The following is a 13,922-nucleotide window of genomic DNA, read 5'->3' on the forward strand; positions in this document are numbered from 1 at the left end:
ATGGTCTAATTTTTCAAAGATGAGCACCGAGCAATCCTTTGGAAGTTAATGACAGTTGTGGATGCTCAGCATCTTCTGGAGGAATAACGTCAGACTACTTATATAGGTGTCTAACTTTAAGCAACTAAATAGATATAAAAACGTGTAAAGCCAGGCTCCTTGACTTCAACTGCTTAGGCTTGGATGAGCCGGCAGTTATAGCCATTACAGTTTAGAAGCCTCTAAAAATTACCAAATATTTTCCACAACACAAATATGAAAACCAAAATAAGTGACTTAAACAAGCAGTACATATATGTATTTCAGTAGCCCTATTAATGAACTCAAGAAACAGGGAGATCTGACATAACAGACCAGTTATTACAGAAGAGAGGAAAAACATTTATTGTGTTGAACAGATTTTTTTTTAATCACAGTACTGGGAAAGTCATTGTAATTTCAGTTCAGGTGACATTTAAAACTCCCACACTCACATCAATAAGTATCAGCATCTTTACTCTGCATGGTGTTGAACAGGATTACAGGGAATTGAATATGGGAAAAGGTATCTAGGTTTCTTAAAATCTTTGATGGATTCTTTCCTTTGTCAATGTCCTTTCTCACGCTTCCCCCAAGTCCCAGTAGCTGAGTACAAAGCTCGTCAAGAATTTATTTTACACTTCTCCACCATTTCTATTTTTTTATTTTGGAATAGAAGGGTAGTCGAAGCTTCCTTTGAAAGAAAACTGTAACCCATTTCTCACTGATGTCCATAGGGCAATGGTCATAGAAATAAACATCACAATTGTGTTTTAGAGGCTTGCTTTACTTAAAGGATTTGGAACGGCATAGTGGCTTTTTTGTGCCCTTCGCAGCACGGGGACCCAGAATTTGATACCAGCTTCAATCACATTTTAGCAACATGTCACAATTATCCCTGGAGTACAGTCCCAGCCAATTGGCTCAGAAACAGCTCTACTTAAGTAAAATTAAGATTCTGTTGTAGGAGTTCAGAGGGTAAGACTTGTTCCCTGGATCCAACTTTTTGCAAAATAACAATATTCTCTGATGGGACTGCTTCTTGTAGTTCTGAGAGAAGGTGAATACTTTGCTCTACTTTGTCTCACCTGCAACAACTATAGTTACAGAAAGAGGCAGGGTTGTATTCTAAATATAGCTGGAGAATTTCATATTCAGACTGTGGCTGGCACACATACTTCATGTATTGTGACTATCAGAATAGGTACAGAACTTTTGAAATGTACTGCAAAAGAATTGCAGACTCTCTTAGTAAGAGTAGTTTCTCAGTCAGCTCATTCCTGATTATGACTTGCTTCCAGGTGACTGACAAAGTTTTTCCTCTAAATCAGACCCAGATTTAGTTGCATGGAAGAGAATAATCTTTATCAAGCAGAAGGAATGTAAAACTATCTCAATAACTTTGGCCAATTTAATAGCTTTCCAAGTTACTAAATTCAAGTTGATTTATATAGCAATTTTATACTTCACACCTCATTAACTATAAGTATTTCAAGAATTTACTGTTTTTGTCTTCAAATCATGCTCCTCCTAGGGCACTCACTTCAAAAAATAACAGACAGCCCAAGTCTGTAACTGAAGAGTGAGTGGTTCAAAAATAAATACCCAGCTTGACTGTGTGCAGGTACTGGTAATGAAGTCTTGTTCACAAACAGACCCACATACTGGACTACATTTCTTTTATCATTTACCCTCAAGCCTCTGATTACATTCATAGAATTTGTGCAGCATGGACAACAGTCATTTACAGAATGTGTGCTCTCTTATTTCCCTCCTTGGAAGCTTGGATGGATATATATATATATTTTTAAAACAGTGGACTAAATCTCTCTTCTTTGGTCCCAGTCACTGTGTATATTTAGTGTCATGAAGTGTCAGTAGCTGAAACTGGGTAATCCTTGTAAGAGTCAGGCTATTAGATTTTGTAGTAAATGTTGAAGGCTTTCACAAGCAAAAATTTGAAGTTCGCATACATGGTTGCATTCTGTTCAGAATCCTGGGAAAGAATCTTAGTTTTAAGTTGCTGGAGGGTCCTATTAGCACCTGTGGTACTTGGGCTTCTGATCTTTTTATTGGAAGAAAGAAAGTCATAATGTATAAAACTAGATTAAATTTACACTGGAATGAGTTTAAAAACCATCTCATTTTCCAGCCTTGATTACTATAGCTCTGACAATGATAATTTAAGTATCTGAGTAGTGCATTAAGAGCTGCTGGATAGACAATATGAACATATGCTGTGTTATGCAGACATGATGGAATTTGAACTGAATCTCTGGTTGATGAAACCCTCTCCCACTCACCTGCAGAGCATGGCTTTGATCACGAGAGAGGCGTTGCCTCTATTGTACTAGTGCTAAACTGCCACTTTGGGGATTGAGATCTCCTAAAAGTGCCTGTGCAATATAACTGTCTGCCATGTAAGCAACACACATTGTATCAATTAGTAGTAGGCTGAGGCACTCTGGGTATGTGTAAGTACTGGGATACAAAGGGCTCAAGGGAGTTACACTAATTTTTACATCCTTAAATTTAATGTATATAAAACTCAATCCCACTTGTACAATGCAACAGCCCTTAGGGCTGAATCCTGCTGTGTGCAGATGGAAAGGGGACATAGGGAGCCATTTTCCCTTCTGTCCAGCACTCAGGAGAATGCTATGAACAACTTCCCTGGTTCTAAAGCTGGATAGGATGCAGGAGGTGGTGTTCAAAATGAATCAGTGGTGGGGAAAAATGGATACTTTTTTTTAAAAGTAAGCAAAACTAAAAACCTCTTCCCTCCAAAAATAAATCTGTCCCTTCAGTCACAAGATACATTGAGTTCTATACACAAATTTAGGGTTATTTGAGCCACTTTCTACTTCAAAGCAGATTTCAGAGAATTACCTACCTCAAATATTGACATTTGGAGTAGGCTTATATTATATACACCTTTAAAAAGAAAACACTGAAAGCTAAACTAAGACTAACACAGAAACCCATCATCTTGGCCAGAATTGCTAGAGGCCTGTTTCTTAAAAAAATAAAACAAAACCAAAAACACACACCATAGACAATTGCTGTATCTACAGGCGCTCACAAAAGGCATATTTTTGAAAAGGGAGACCTAGCTCTTTCAATGCTGTTGAAATATAAAATATGGAGACTTTTCTTCATCTTGGATGAAGGGCTTGGATTTCCATCTCCACGGTGTTCTGGACAAAGGTATAGTGCTATCTCATTACAAACCAAATTGCTCAACTTATCTTACCAACATTCTCTTAAAGGAACTTCTGTTTTGATAATATATTTCACAATTACCTGCAGTGGTAAAATGTACACACACTGTACCTGAGTAGACAGTAATTGACTTTATAAGTGTGCTCTTGCGGCAGAACTACTGCCATGGCTTGTTTTAAAATTAATACCTGAAAGAGATATTAGAAAATTTACAGCTGAAGAAACTAAGGACACTAATCCTCAAAAGATGCAGTTACTCGGAGAAAAATGTTTTCTGTTCTGCGCACTTAAATTAAACTTATTGCATCAAAGCAACTAAAAAATGTGTGCAAACAAGGAAACCATTATTGTGTTCCACAGTAAGGAGGACCAAGAAGATCAAAGGAAAGAGAGGGTTGAATGTGAGGACTAACACAAAGCCCTAAGAACTCTAAGGTTTTATTGATGTGACATCTTGTGTTGGAAGAAAAATGAAATTTACATGATCAAAAACTTCCACAGATTTTCATAAACAGCAAAAACATTTATAAAACAATGAACCACAGCAGTATTAATGCCCTACAGATTTGTTTAAAAACTTTGAAGAGTGTAGAAGGAGAAACAGGGCACTTTTAAATAAATTTAGGAGGAAAGGGCAAGTCAGAAAAAAAAATCTTGATTTTTTATCAGTTGCAAAGTATTGTTAACCTTGTTAGCATATACAGCTACAAGTGAATGTTTGCTTTTAAGTGGTGTGGGTAGCTTTGCACTGAACGAACTCTTCAAAAGTGAGGAAACAGATGCTGTCTCAATTTAAATAATGAAACTGCTGTTCTGTAACAGAATCAGTGGCATAATGAACAGAGCCTTGTAGAAGATGGACCATCTGAAAATTGCAGTTCCAACATTAGACCAGTTCAAGGCATGGTTCCAAGGATAGCGTAGCCTGGAAAAACTAGCTCCATCTCAAAACACTCATTTGAGGTAAGGACTCATGCTATTGCTGTCCCACCGCTCACTGAGTAAGATATCTGTGGCTAATAGAATCATGGCCAGCATTGGTTGTATGTGGCAACAGCTAGATGAACAGACCTGCTGCTTTTCAATGTACTTCGAACTTCTGTTACTGAAATTCTACACTCTGAGTGAGCACTTTCATCTCCCCACACAGGTGCAAAAACAGTAACCTTGATCCTATTTCATATGCAGAAATCAACCCAAAGGCAAGTAAAACACGCATACATCATCATCCCATTCAATTATTCAGCAGTTTTGCAGACGTACTGGAAAAAAAACTAGCATTTGATATAAAAATGGTCTATGGAATCAGTCTAACTTCATTTTCCCCCAAGGATCATAATTCCACGTGTGCACCTAGATCTGTGGAAAAGAAAAAAAATAGGATGAAAATCACATTTCCAGGTTGGGTTTGAACTGTGTGTGTTTGTGTGAAACTGGCTTTACAAGCCCCTGGATTGTTCTCTCAGAACAGAATTACAGACATGAATCCCTTGTGAATTGAAAGGACAGTCTGTACACAGTAATCCTCTTGACCTTTGTTTGAATTACATTTTTCTTCAATTGTTGAAAAATTAAGAGGCAGGCCCAAATTTATGAACCTTCACCCAGCCTTAAGATCTGTCCTTCTGTTCATGAATCCCCACCAAACCATTCTCTTCATATATGCTCTTGTTTTTGTGGTCAAAATGATGCCCAAATTTTAAATCTGCTCTCAAGTACATTTCTTAACTAATATTTGCAAAGTGCTAATGATGACTAGAAATGTACTATATAAACTATATATTACCACTATTCAAAATACATTCCAAAGCATGTAGAGGCATGTATTGCAGATAGGCTTCACAAATAATTTAGTTAAAATGGAGAGTGATGAAGGCCTTCTTGACAGTGTTGAAAACGGTTTAGTTCTGCCTACATGAGCGCTTAAGCCATTGTCTACACTGGTGCAAGTGCACCAACTGCTGAAAACTGAGACTATGCAATGGTACACTGAAGTCTGCGTTCAGCCAAACATTTCCCCGTAGTAAGGATGATATTCAACTTCTGAAAAATTCCCATTCTGTTCAATTCACAGAACTGCGAGGCACTTTGTTTAGCCTGGATTCTGTTAAGGCATTTGTCAAGGAATGGGCCAATAAACAACTCTTCTCATCTACAGTGGACTCTTCCACTAAACCCAAATAAAAAGACAGTCACGCCAGCATACAGTGACAGTTATCTTTTGCATGGTATGAGGACATACACTTGCATTAAAATGGTCAAGCATGAACTATTTTCCAACAGCTGGAAAGAAATTCACCAGAATACCATTACACACTATGTATATGCACTGTGAGGGCAGCAAACTTTTAGTTTCAATAAAGCCATTTTTCTAAATGGGAGACTATATAATTTACCTTTTCTGTTTTGCTGTTTCATCCCATCTGTTGTAGTAAGGGTTCCTGATTCTTTCTCTTTCTGGAAACCACTGTGTAGCTGTTTAATTTCTTGATCATAGTCCTGCCACTCTGGGACAATGCGCACAGCTGCTTGAAGCTTGGGCTCTTTGGTCATTGGATTATTACACTGCAAATGAAACCAGTTCATTTTTGAGACAGATGACCTTTGCATACATGCAGAAAAGATAAGTCTGTGTTCACGTAAGTATTTTCAAGCTTCAAATTTGCCTGACCTTAAAAGAAAACTGAATATGGGGAACACTTTCTACTGAATTAGAGTAGTTTTAATTTCACTATCATCAATGACCAACTGAAAGGAAAGCCCTTCTTACTGCAGCATCTCTCATAGTTGCTGGAGGGAGTACAGGTTAAAGTCTATTCCCAACTCATGCTAAAATTGCTGCTGTGGTTAGCCAATACAGGAGGAAGAAGCAAATGAATGCTTGCAAAATGCAAAAAGACAAAACTGCTGGTTCGGAAGACATGGAGAATCTATGTAAGGTACATATATGGCCCTCATCGCCATAGTATTTGCCAGCCTCACACAACACCCCTGGGAGGTTGGGAAGTGCTATCATCTCCATCTTCTGGGGTCAGTTCGTCATGCAAGCTCTCTGTTCATCTTCACCTGTTCAAGACAGCACTATAATCCACCTATTTGCCCTCTATAATGCAATCCATCACTTCCTCGGTTTTCCTTGGGGTCTCTTTCTTACTGGCTTCTCCCACCATAGCTTCATTAATCTTCTACCTGTGTCTGAAGTAGCGCTTCTTGGATTTTGTCAGTCACATCACAACTGACTTCCATCCTAATGGTTTCATTTCAAAATCTGTTCTTTTGTGTAACTCTTTTTAGTGCTCAGATACCCATAGGACCTCCCTAAAAGGCTGTTATGGCCAGGGATGAGCTCCCAACACCTATAAAATGTCTAGAAATGGCCACTATCTGATAGCCTCTGGCAGTCAAACTTCCCATCACTTGCCTTCACGTGGCAGAGGTGTTTTTACCAAAAGATGGTGTGATAAATGGGGAGGGGGGGGGAGATCGCACCCTTTTATGGACACCCAGCCAGCTACAAAGTCCCTCTTGGTGGCTGTTCTCTACTTTGCTTTACCTGTAAAGGGTTAACAAGCCCACAGGTAAAAGGAAAGGAGTAGGCACCTGACCAAAAGTACCAATGGGAGGGTTAGAACTTTTTAAAATTGGGAAAAAACTTCCCTTTGTCTCTGTGTTGTGGCTCTCCGGGAAAGAGGGGAATAGAGAGCAATCATGCTATGAGAAGCTTTAAGCCAGGTATGATCATAGATCATCAGATCATACCTAGAACTACTTATTTGGAACCCCCAAATGTGTAAGTAGATCAGGAATGTTTAGAAAGACGCAATTAGGTTTATTTCTGTTTATTTCTTATGGCTAGTGGACTCCTCTGTACTAACACCAGATGCTTTTGTTTGCTTGTAACCTTTAATCTGAACTCCCAAGAAAGCTATTTTGGGTGCTTAATTTTTGGAATTGCTCTTTGAAAATCTAGCAAAAGCCTAAGTTCCAGATGTATTTTCTTTCTCTCTTTTTTGTTTTAAGAACAGGATTGGATTTTTGGTGTCCTAAGAGGTTCGTGCATATGTTGTTAAATTAGCTGGTGGCAACAGCAGATTTCCTTTGAGTTTTTTTCTCAGCTCTTCCCCAGATGGGGGTTGAAAGGGCTTGTGGGTACCCTACAGGAAGGAATTCCCAAGTGCGCCTTTCTGGTTTCAAAAAGGGATTTTGCATTTGGGTGGTGGCAGCGTTTACCAAGCCAAGGTCAGAAAAAAGCTGTAACCTTGGGAGTTTAATACAAGCCTGGAATGGCAAATATTAATTTTTAAAAATCCTTGCGGGCCCCCACCTTCTGCACTTGAAGTGCCGGAGTGGGGAATCAGCCTTGACAAGTGGGTATCTGGCACCCTTTAAAAATAACCAGACAGCTCAGGGGAGATGGGACTCTTCCGTCTGGGAGGGAAGCCTACCTAGGAGAAGGAAAACTTTGATTCACCGCCTCCGCCCACAATCCTCAGGTTAAATTTAGCCTGGCCCAACAGGTCTATGGAAAGAAGGTGGGAAGAGAGGGGGCACGTACTCAGTTCAACTGCGGAAAGGCCTCTCTCCCTGCTGTGTGTGACTCAGGGATGCAACCAATACATTTTTGTGAAAGGTGAATACATCAGCCCAAGCGATTTCTACTTTTTGATCAGTTACCAAAGGGTAATGCTAATAGCTCTATTACACAACAATACGCTAATGTGTAAACCAATTTAAATCTACTTATGAGCTTACCAGATCAATAGTTTTTGCTCTCTTCTTTGAAGAATCATCACACCATGTTTCACACCAAAGCCACTCCTGGGGTAGTGATTTAATGGGTACCTGATGGATCATGTTGTTGGGCAAATCCTGTTTGAAGGACAAAATGTATTAGTGGTATCTACAACAGCGAGAGGAAAAAATCATTTACCTTTAGAATTACCAAGGGATGCCCTCTGAGAAATCCTAACCTGTAGAGCAGAATGTACTTTACACCCAAGAAAAAAAACAGGGGTTTTCCAGTGAGTGAAAGATGAATGATAACATTGCCTAAACAAAATCTAAAAAAGTTAGATTCTCTGGAGAACACCAGAACCCCAGACTGTTTCAACAAACAGTTACCAATTTTAGAGTTCAGTATTCAAAATTAAATTTCAATTCACTTATTGTTTTGTGAAGTCAGCATATGTGAGGTTTTAACTCCATCTGATAACGGGATATAAATTCAACTATTAAATGCTCATTGGTGCACTGGACTAGCTCAAATGGCTATTTTCTTAAGAGATATTAACAATAGATGCCTCTTGGTGCTTGTACAGTTGTTTAGAAGACAGAGCAATGGTCCCATGGCACTAGAACAGCACAAATACTCTGTCCAACAGTCCCACTGACTAGTAACACTAATGGAAACATTGGTAACTTACACACAAGATTATTCTAATACAGTAACTCCTCGCCTAACATTGTAGTTATGTTCCTGAAAAATGCTACTTTTCATTGTTTCACTTAATTTCACTTAACATTGTTTCGCTTAATTTCCCCATAAGAATTAATGTAAATAGGGAGGGATTAGGTGCTAGGGGAAAACTTTTTGCCAGATAAAAAGACTATATTTTATATATAATAATACTATACACAACAATGATAATTGTGAAGCTTGGTTGAGGTGGTGATGTCAGAAGGTGAGATATTTCCCAGAGAATGCTTTACTGCTAAATGATGAATTAGCACTGAGCTGAGCCCTCAAGAGTTAACACATTGTTGTTAATGTAGCCTCACACTCTACAAGGCAGCAGTAATGGAGGGAGGGGAGACAGCATGGAAGAGAGAGACAGAGACACACCATGTGTGAGAGAGAGAGAGAGAGAGACACAAACATTGCCCTTTTAAGTATGGTGACCCCACTCGAATCACATTGCCTTTTTAAGTAGATCAGCAAGTTGAGACAGCAGCTGCTGCCAGCAAGCTCCCTCCATCATGAGCCCTTTCACGTCCACCCCCTGCTCTGTGGAAATAGGGTAAAGTAGCGGGGGACAGGAGTGGGGGAAAGGGGGCACCCTGACATTAGCACCCTTATTCTCCCTCCCCACCCACACAGGAAGTGGGAGGTTCCCCAGAGCAGCTCCAAGGCAGGGGGGGAGGGACAGCTGAACTGCCTGGCAATTGACAGCCCACACAGGGAACTTAGGAGAGCGGGGAGCTGATGGGGGGCTGCTGGTCCACCCTGGTTCCAAGCTCCCACCAGCTAGCTCCAACGGGCTGCTCTTTCTGCAGGCAGTGGATAAAGCAGGCAGCTGCCAAACAATCTTAAGGGAGCATTGCTCAACTTTAAACGAGTATGTTCCCTAATTGATCAGCAACATAATAACGCAACAACTTTAACTCGGACGACTAAGTGAGGAGTTACTGTATTGTATAAAGTTCAGATACATAAAGTCAATGCACTAACATACATGCAGTTTAGCACATGGCACATTATAAATAAAGATGAGTATTTGAATATACATAAAGCTTTCTTTGGCCTATAACTAGGAAAACCCAGGGCAGACTGGAAAGCTCAAGAAATTGGTAATGGGTTAGAGAGACTTTCACCTCCACAACCCTAATTCCAATCTGGTCAATGCTAGTAGTAACCAAACATTAAGATCTAAAAACTTCTCATTATCATATAAAATGAATTGAATGGTGGTCTCAGGACACTTCCTAAGAGAAAGACGTCCATACCAAAGAAGCCTCCATAACACTTGGTATTGTTTTGTTGACTGTATCAACTGAGAGGCCAAGGAGTGAACAGACACTGAGATAATTGTCGCACCCAGAGATGTGTCTTAAACTTGTACTGAGAGCCATCTGCAAGGCAGTAAGGAAACTTGAATTTCATGATTGCGTGATTGTTTGGTGTTTTTTTTTGTAATGTAGGACTTCAGTGGGAAACCAAAGTTTTAAGAATCAACGCAGTCTCTGAAGATCTAAAACACTCAATACAGAATGACTACAGTGTTCCTATTGGGGAACCTTCCACAATGCCATTTCATGAGGCTTGGTTTCATTTTTTTGAAACCTTACTAAAATCTCTACCAAATACTGAAAAGCTAATAGTCAATGAAAATAATGTTAAAGATTAAACACAACGGACCAGAAGAAAAACGCATGTAAAGCTAAAATAGTATTCTGCCTTGAACTCACCTCACATCTAACTTCTATAGAACTGAGAATCCAATGTACTGTATATGCTGCAGCATTAATGGTAACACTCATTATTGCTCTAGAAAGTTGTCACTGTGTCTGATGAAGCCAAGTAGAGGCATGGGACTGGTTCAAGGCTTCAGAACAACATTGCCTAACACATGGTAGTTTTAAGCCAATGAAGAAATCTCTGAATTAAGCATCAGATTAAAGTGCAATCTTTAAACAGAGCTGCCTTAAGAAGAAAAGGTATAGACCTTGATAGGAATTTAAAGACAAGAGAGTCTTAAGTATCTGAAAGCTAGCATCTAACTGCAAAAACTAAAAACCAAAGTACACACACCTGATCAAGGTTGGAAAGACTGTTAGGATCTTGACTCAGCCCTTGATATTGTCCTCTGAGCCGGTCTCCAGCAGCTATCTTCCTAAACTTTTTCAGATCAACAACATATAGAGCACTAAACACAAATAACAGGTTGTTAATAACATGAAGCCTGATTGATGTATTCATTTACAAAATTAAAAAAGAATGTAATCTTGGACCCTCCCAGACAAAACTAGGTTGTGATGTATAAATTCAAGGATTCTTCAAAAACAATATCCTCGTATTGCTGTCTCATTATCCATTTTTTCCCATTACCTTCAAAATTTAACCCAGATATATCTACTGGCAACTAACATCCGTTCAGTTAATCTGTAAAAGCTACAGCAAATGCTCTAGCCTAATATGTCAAGTGGAAATTCAGAGGCTGCCCAAGCTTACATGATGGAGCCCAGAAAAAGAAAGCATTGAGCAAACCCTCCAAACACATAGCAGACATTGATTTCATTGTATACACATACACTTCAACCAAAGTTTGCTAGCAACAATGGCAAGTATTGTTTCAAGTTTTTCACAAGTTGCTTTTTTTTTTTTTTTTTTCCTTTAAAAACCAAACGAGCCCTAAAGTCTATCTGGTAAAACTGAATTCTTCAATACCTGATGTGATATTTTCTTCCAGCCAAGTGACTTGCCCAGTATCCTGACTTCCAGAACCTGTAGCCATCCATCTCTTTACGGCTTTCACAGAATGGAGTATAGCCATATGGTGCACCATCCAAATTGAAGTCTCTTAACTCTTTGAGGTCTGTGCGGACAATCTAGCAAAGGGAAATGGAAATTATTTTGTTTAGCATGGACACAGACTTCGGAAAGCTGGCGTGGGGAGTTATTTTTGAGGTGTGGGTGAAGACTCTATAGTCAAAGCTGAATAAGCATTTAGAGAAAGGTTACTTATTATCGGTGCATTCTACATTGTATTAGTGGATGAAGATAAAGTCCCTGCCCCACACAAATCAGAATAGGATAATGCACATCATCATTCAAGTAACAAAGATATAAAGAATCCAAAATAGACTCGGTAATTAGAATAAAAGCTATAAAAGGAGAATCTGGTATCTAGGTCATGGTACCTACAAATAACTTGACTGAGGGTATGTCTACACTGCAATTAAAAACCTGTGTCTGACCCATGGCAGCTGGCTCAGGCTCAGGCTGGAGCCTAGGCTGTCAGACCCTGAGAGATGGGACGGTACGAGCGCGCGAGCGCCAGCCTGAGTCCAAACATCTACACCACGATTAAACTGCCTCTTAAGTCCAAGCCCAAGTCAGCTGGCCCAGGCCAGCCGCAGGTGTCTAATTGCAGTGTACACATACCCATAGCCATCACTCTATATCTCACCTCTCAGTCCTCATCCTCAAATGAAACCTGTACAACGTTTTCAACAGATGAGTCTGGGAATTTAAAATCATAAGTTTGCTAAAAACCATTGACTTAACAAAGACACTGGGTTTGTGGCTCATTACAACAATTTGTACCACATCCTGCCGCCTATTAACTCTTAATTGCCCACTTCATTTTAAGTGATGCGAACCCCTTATGCTTAATCTGTCCCACCTTGTATCTAGTTTGGGCACTCCCGTTACCTTCTCCAGACATGAGGAAGCGCTCTGTGAAGCCTGAAAGCTTGTCCCTTCCACCAACAGAAGTTAGTCCAATAAAAGATATTATTTCGCCCACTTTGTCTCTTGACAAAAGTAGGCCCCTGGGGTGCTGTGATGGCTGCTTATCTTGCTGATAGGATTTGTGCTATCCTTTTCTATTTGTTATATCCACATTTTCTAACTTTTGAGTGCTTTACTTTGCAACCTTCATAATGTTCTTTTAACATAGGTGTTTTTGTATTTCACTCCATTTACTACACGTACGCTGACCTTGTAATTCCTGCCAGTGACCCCAAAGCCATCAGATAGCTTACCTGATCAGCATCCACAAAAAGGAATTTATCAACCACCAGTGGGAACAGCACATCCAGAAAAAGGATCTTGTAACCCCAGATAATGCGCTGTTTCTCTGTTTGCTGGTGAAGCCATCGGGGCCATTTGTATTGGACAAGCTCATACTGGAAATTATATTTCTCTGCCATGTATGGAATGAACTCCTGGGGAGGGAAAAATTATTTTATCTCGACTGCATTTCTGGGTTTGTCCCATTATAGCAAAACCAGGTAGAAGAAAAGACAATTTTTAAAAAGAAGAAAAGGCCCAAGAGACTTTGCAGCCTTTGGGTAAAGCACAATTTTTTTTTCTAAATAGGTTTTTTTGTTTTAAGCAAATGTAAATGTAATCGCAAACAATAATAAAAAAATAAAAAATAAAGCGGTCCCAACTTCGTGTGACAGTCACACATCAGAAGTGTAACTGTCAGAATGTAGTCTTTGAAATCCATCTAAACATCTTAGGATCCCTTCAATCCCCACAGTTATGACACTGATCTATTTTATAACAGATCCAGGGGTGAAGGGTTTGATTTACAAGAAGAGATTACTTGAGTTCAATATGAAATACTGGAATAAACCTAAAAGGGAAAAAGGTAAGATAAACATCAGGAAAAGATTCCCAACAACAAGATCCACTTGGCTGTGCAAGTTTCCCCAAGTGAAGTGGGAGAAGCCCCAACTCTTGAACAATGAATATAAGCCCTGAAAAAATTCTAATAAGTGTACATTAGAGAATAATCCTGGATCAGCAGAGAATGGGGACTAGAGAACCTAAGAAATCTTCTCCTGCTATCCCCCTCTAACTCATTTGATAATTGCAATTGAATACTTCGGCGACTGCTGTATTTTAATATAAACCTAGTACTCAAACAATATAATGGCACACATTCATGCCTAGTTTTTAATACCATTAAAGGCTAACAAATGATTTTGCTGACTGACTTTGTATTGCTCCCAAGATGTCACAATGCACCCTCTGAAAACGTGTATTAGAAAAGAAAAAGTAACCAGATGTCTTAATGATACTAAAACAATCCTAATTTCGGAAAAAGATGCTGGTTCAGCCAAGATTGTTACTTGTCCAACAAATCCATGATGTGGAGTCTGCACTGAGCGGGAAATAATGTACTGCTGGCCAAAGGTAGCACATTACTTCCCCACTGGAACAAGGAGGGCTG

At 39.4% G+C, this 13,922-nt stretch overlaps 1 protein-coding gene across 3 annotated transcripts in view; it reads right to left on the reverse strand.

The window, feature by feature from the left end:
• Positions 1 to 357: 357 nt before the first annotated feature.
• Positions 358 to 13,922, reverse strand: part of UGGT1 (UDP-glucose glycoprotein glucosyltransferase 1) — a 95,787-nt gene continuing 82,222 nt past the window's right edge. For all 3 annotated transcript variants that reach the window (XM_084638479.1, XM_084638480.1, XM_084638478.1), the window contains 6 exons: positions 12,724 to 12,906; positions 11,405 to 11,565; positions 10,769 to 10,883; positions 7,993 to 8,109; positions 5,637 to 5,805; positions 358 to 4,599 (listed from right to left, as the gene is read on the reverse strand). In XM_084638479.1, the coding sequence (XP_084494605.1) occupies positions 4,574 to 4,599; positions 5,637 to 5,805; positions 7,993 to 8,109; positions 10,769 to 10,883; positions 11,405 to 11,565; positions 12,724 to 12,906 (771 nt within the window). In that variant the 3' untranslated portion in view covers positions 358 to 4,573. The remainder of the gene's footprint in view (positions 4,600 to 5,636; positions 5,806 to 7,992; positions 8,110 to 10,768; positions 10,884 to 11,404; positions 11,566 to 12,723; positions 12,907 to 13,922) is intronic.

This window comes from Lepidochelys olivacea (assembly GCF_965140295.1).
Source record: "Lepidochelys olivacea isolate rLepOli2 genome assembly, chromosome: 9".
In the NCBI taxonomy this organism is placed as follows: domain Eukaryota; kingdom Metazoa; phylum Chordata; order Testudines; family Cheloniidae; genus Lepidochelys; species Lepidochelys olivacea.